General features: G+C 42.5%; 1 protein-coding gene across 1 annotated transcript in view; it reads right to left on the reverse strand.

The window, feature by feature from the left end:
- The window catches only part of LOC114684904 (zinc finger protein 431-like), a 39,042-nt gene extending 36,590 nt beyond the window's left edge, over positions 1-2,452 (reverse strand). The window contains exon 1 of the mRNA XM_028859447.2: positions 2,300-2,452. Coding sequence (XP_028715280.1) covers positions 2,300-2,302 — 3 coding nt within the window. The 5' untranslated portion in view covers positions 2,303-2,452. The remainder of the gene's footprint in view (positions 1-2,299) is intronic.
- Positions 2,453-6,000: the final 3,548 nt, after the last annotated feature.

Raw genomic sequence — 6,000 nt, forward strand, 5'->3', positions numbered from 1 at the left:
ACATTATAGGAGGCTGTGTGACCCTGCCCTGTGTGAAATGTTAGCTACTGAGTACTGTATGCTACACACAAGCCACAGCCAAATGCCCAGTGTCTCAATGCTCTCACCTGACTAAAGTGAAACAAACAGATATGCAGTTACTACCATGAGAGAGTTGCCCAATTGGAAATTTGAGTGGCTCAGGCTAACCTCCCCAAACTGTACACCCACCAATTTGGTTTGCCCTCATTCACATGGTATGAATTAATGGGAAATTACACAGAAAGGCACTCACTTGCCCAATTATGTCCTTTTTTATATGACAGACACCTACAAGTCAATGACTTAAACAACTTCTAATCTATCTATTGCCTAGCCTGCTTCCCTGCAGTGTACACAATAATCTAATTTCCTTCTGTTCTGGTCTCAATGGAGAAGCTATGTCCCACACACTAATGCACAGCCCACTCTGTGACTCAAATGGGTTAGTATTAGAAGTGTGTGTTCCTACAAACCTTTCAAATTTCTACAAGAATTAAGGAGATTGAGTCAGGATGATAGCAGAGTTAATGCCCTGTGGGCCTAAACACTGGGATCAAGGCAAAAAAAGTCAACATAATGAACCTTGTCTCAAAATATTTTTCTGAAAACTGGAAGGTGTAACTGTTCTGGAATTAACGTGCCATCACAATGAGAAATCATGTCACACACTTAGAGATTAATTCAGAAAAAAAAAATCTCTTCAGTAATTATAAGTCTCCAGCTCTACCAAATACACAGAGGAGGGGACAAAGAATATATTGGCTATACACCATAGGCTTATGCACTCCACATATGCTGTCAACCTGGATAAATGCTGTTTACTGCCCTCCTGCTAGCATGGCTTGCTCAGTTTGATTCCTTAAAGGATCCAGGACCACCTGCCCAGGACAGCTCCACCTACAGTGGGATGGGCCCTATTACATCAATCACTAATCAAGAAAATACCCTTATAGGTTTACCTACAGACCAGTGCGACTCTAGCTTGAGTCAAGCTGACCAAATCTAACCAGCCTATCTACTGAGTCATCTCTCAAACTCCAAGCAAACCTCAACTCTCTTAACATTTGCTTTTCAGCATATACGTGTGTGTGCACACACACACACAGTTTTGAAAATCTGTTGAGTTTAGGACTGGAGAGATGGCTCAGCATTTACCATCACTTTTTAGTCTTGTAGAAGTCCTGGGTTTGGTTCTCAACACTAACATGGTGGTACAGAATCATCCCTAGATGCTGTTACAGAAGATCTGATGCCTCCTTTTGTCTTCTATGGGCACAAAACATACATGTGGTGATCAGACATATGCAAGCAAATCACTCTTACACATGAAATAAAATAACATAGAAAAATTAAAAACATATACCCTCATATCTCATATAGGTCATCATAGATAAATAAGCCAGAAATATACAGAAATGTGACAAATATCTGTAGCCAAAACTATAATTTTGTAATTAAAGAATTCAAGAAACTTGATCAAAGGAGAGAAATTCCATAATTGTACACAGGAAGCCTAAATATAATTTCAGAACAGACTTTGAGCTATAGATTCAGCAACAGTCCAATAAAAAGTCTAGCAACTTTTACTACCTACAACAGAAAAATGACGACAAAGGTCATCATGAATGAAAAAAAAAAAAATGATCAACACAAGATTAGGTAAATAGCACACATTCTGATACCCTGTGACTTTAAAACTTCCCATACAACTGCAATAAAGATTGTACTGTCTGGGAAAGAATAAACAGATCAAAAACTTAGAAACAAAATCACAATTAAAACAGTGTTGATTTGAACACAGGAGGCCGGGAAACCCAGTAATTCTGGCCTTCCTAACACACATGACTGAACCACCCTTGAATCTACATGCAAATGTGTTAATGACACAGAATTTACACTCTGCACAGAATTAACTGCAGGCGGATCCTACACCTGAATGTTCAGTGCCAAGTGCAGAACTTTTAGAAGACAGTAGAGAAAGTGGAGCTGTCATTTAGCAAATCTGCTTTTCAAGCCGATGATGATAGCGGGGCATGCGCACACACTGCATGGTGAGGTCACAATAAGGAACTAGCCACACAAAGTACCCACATCCCTGTGTTCTTTGCAACCGTAGCCGCAATACGCAGATGGAAGTTATTCAGAGGCCGGGAGTTGTAGGGACAGCATGGATCTCACGGACCTCACGGGGCGAGGATCCGCTGTTTCCCACAGCCCCGGGACCCTACACCGGCTCCCGCGGCTCCTCCCCGCGTGGAGACGGAGGCCCCTCGCTCACCATGGTGGATTCCGAGCTCGCCCCGCTCTCCTCACAGCTCCCGGCAGCCGGTCACAGCGCAGCACACGGAACCCAAGCGTCTTTCTGGGCCTAGAGCCTCGGAGTAGGCAGCTTGGCTGACCGGAAGTGCCCTCCCTTATTCTGACTGACAGTCGGTTTGAGAGCCCTAATTGGTTAGCGCGTCCTGAGTGACAGAAGCAACTCCCTTTGGGACAGAATGTTGTGAAGGAACACAGTACAGCGTTTCCCTCCTCTGGCTTCCACTCCTGGCACAGAACTGTCCAAGACCTGCAGAGATTGGCATTGCAGCAGAACTTTAGCCGGAACTGCAAAGTCGTCCCTACACAGGAAAGTGGGCACTGCACCTTCCTCCTTCTGGGCACAGGGTGTAAGATTTCAAACCTGGGATTAAAGGTTGGGGTGCATATTTCACTTATAAAAGACACTAGCTGTCAGGTTCTCACTGCCTCCCTCAGTCCCTACCAATGGCAGGATATGGCTGCCATGCACCGCCCCCTACCCTGAACTTCTCCAGCCCTTCCCTATATAATCCAACCATTCTGATAACCCGGTTTCTTTTTGTTGTTGTTTTTGTTTTTTTCCAATCTAACCTTCTTCCTGACCTCTTGGTTTGCCTCTCCCCGTCTCTCCCTACCTCCTCTTGTCACATGGCTCAGGCTCATGTCCACTCTGGACTCTCCCAGATGTCCCTGTCTCTCCTTAGACCCTCTTATCAATAACAGACTTTCTCCTCTACCACACCTAGGAGCAGTCATGTCCTTTCCTTTTATAGCTTTTTGTTTTTGTTTTTGATTTTGTTTTCCACTCTGCTGCCTGAACCCGGAACCAGTCTTTCCTTTCCTTTTTTTTTTTTTTTTTTTTTTTTTTTTTATTTTTTTTTTATTTTTATTATTATTATTTCTTTTTTTTTTTCCTTTTTTCATTCACAGCATCCTAAGCATACACAAATCATTACTTAATGTGTAGCGCAGTGATTCCCCTGGCTCACCCAGCCCATCTAGGTGAAGTTTAAACAACCTGATTGACATTCAGCAGGCATCAACAATTTCAGTAAGGCTCACCTAGGATTGCTCACACTTCTCTCAGTGGCACACTGTTGGCCAAATTTGAACCCTTTACCGGCCTTATGTGGTGGCACTGGTGTTTCACGCCAGCATTGGGGAAGTGGAAGCAAGACATCAAAACTTGAAACCAGCTCAACCTGTGTGACACAAAACACCAAAAATTTAGATCCCGAAGGGGAGGTGACCAGGGAGGTATCGGTAGGTCTTGCATAAGCTGATGGCTCATACTAAGAAAGTTTATTAATAACTACAGCTCTGATACACTATTTGTAGGGGCAGAATGGAATAGTCGCAGAAAGCTAATTAAGCCACATTGTCAAGAGACACAGAATACCTCAGACTCAGCTCACAGTGGGCATGAGACACAGAACCACTGTTCCCTTGGAGCATTCATCAGGACATCTGAGAAAGCCTTGGGCTGGCCTGGCTCCCAAAAGACCCATCACCAACCTAAATAAAAACACATATGAAAATGGAAACAAAGGGATCAATGCATAGAAAGATAGGGCTTACAAAGAAAGACTAGTAGAGATTAGAGAATAAATGGGCATAATAGCTAATAAGAAAATATTAATAACACCACCAAAAGAATTTTAAAACCGTAATTGATACACCTTAAGATACATCACTTTTAAAAGAAGACAGATTCAAATTGCTGGTTTCCCTCGTGAATTTGGAGCTGAGAGTGGTGGTGGTGCCCTGGAATCCCACCACATGGAAGGATGAGGCATGAGCACCACAAACTTAAGGCCTGGTATGGCTACAGACTAAGTTGACAAAAACTTGGGCAACTTAACCAGACCCTACCTCAAAATAACTTTTTGCTTAAACCTCAATGGATAGATGCTTGCCAAGCATGGGAGAGCTCTAAATGAGTACCCAGTCTTCTCTACCCAAAAATGACAACAGAGCAACTACACCAATACACTGAAATGGGTGTGTTAGAAGGGAGTGCTCTGTCAGGAACCAGCTGGTTGGCTCAGTGAGGAAAGGCACTTCCAACCAAGTCTGAAGTCTGAGATCAACTGAGGAGAGAATCCATATCTCCAGCTTGTCCTCTGACCTTCATACATGTGCTGTGGCATGTGTGTCCACACATGTCTAACTGGCTCAAATTCAGAATTTTTTAAAAAGAAAACCGAAAGCATAAAAGACAAGAATGCACCAAAACTAAAAAATCCAGAAAAAAAAAAATAGCTAGCTAGCTACATGGTACTTCAGCCATTGACCAAAATAGAAGTCCTGCAGAACACTTCCATAGTGTCTGGACTGGCCACTGTCCAGCCACCTGCCCCTAAGCCCTTTGTAGCACTGTGGCTGACTGCAGAGTGAGGTGATGGGCTCCCACCATCCCAGAGAGAACGAAAAGTGTTTGGACCTTTGCTGGGGGGACCAGCCAGCTACTGGGTCAGACTTCAACTCTGGGAGTTGAAGAATCGTTTCTGGAGCACTAGTCAGGTTTGCTATGAAACTGAGAAAGGACAAAGAGAACCAGCCATTACCATGGACAGCCATACCTCTGGCCAGCTATGAAAAATGTTCTCGTTTTTTGTAAAAAAAAAAAAAAAAAAAAAAAAAAAAAAAAAAAAAAAAAAAAAAGGAAAAAAAGTCTGATTAAAAATATGCACCAAAAATCAGCAATCTCTCCAACAATTATGTAGAAAAAAACCCATCAATGTAAATACAGAATTTTACTCAACTAAACCCTACCGGGTCAAAGTATTTTTACTTAATTGTAGCTAGAGTTTTTCTGCCTTGCCCACAGTCAGAACAAATCTTTGTCACCCACCAGTCCCACAGCCGCTCAGACCCAACCAAGTAAACACAGAGACATATTGCTTACAAACTGTATGGCCATGGCAGGCTTCTTGCTAACTGTTCTTATAGCTTAAATTAATCCATTTTCATAAATCTATACCTTGCCATGTGGCTCGTGGCTTACCAGCATCTTCACATGCTGCTTGTCATGGTGGCGGCTGGCAGTCTCCTTCCACCTTCCTGTTCTTTCTTTTCTCCTCTCTGTTAGTCCCACCTATACTTCCTGCCTAGCCACTAGCCAATCAGTGTTTTATTTATTGACCAATCAGAGCACTTAATCACTTCACATTTACTATAGAGACTCTTAATATTCTGATGAATATACATATTTTACTGCCCACTTCATATATGAGTCTACATATTTATTTTTCTCTCAATTTGGCATCATTAGTAAAAATTAAGTAATCCACATTAAAAATAAGTATTTTTACATCATGATCCTATTGTTTCATTTTCACTTTGTAGCCCTGGCTGGTTGAGAACTCATTATGCAGACCTGATCAATTTTCCTCTGCTGCACAGTCAGTGCTAAGATTAAAGGCCTGCACCACCTTGCCTGACTTGTATTAATTCTGCACATTTACTCATTAAATAAACAGAAGCTAGGTGTGACACACAATTGTACTCTGTACTGAGCACACTGTGACAGAAGGATCACTGGGAAATTTAGGCAGTCCTGGGTTATACGTGAGACCATGTCTCAAAAGAGCAAATGGCAAAGTATGTGCAGGCCCTGCCACTCCAGCTTTGGACCATTAGTGTAATCTTTGTCCTGGAGTACACTTGGATCTATGGCAC

This window comes from Peromyscus leucopus, chromosome 22 (assembly GCF_004664715.2).
Source record: "Peromyscus leucopus breed LL Stock chromosome 22, UCI_PerLeu_2.1, whole genome shotgun sequence".
Classification (NCBI taxonomy): Eukaryota; Metazoa; Chordata; class Mammalia; order Rodentia; family Cricetidae; genus Peromyscus; species Peromyscus leucopus.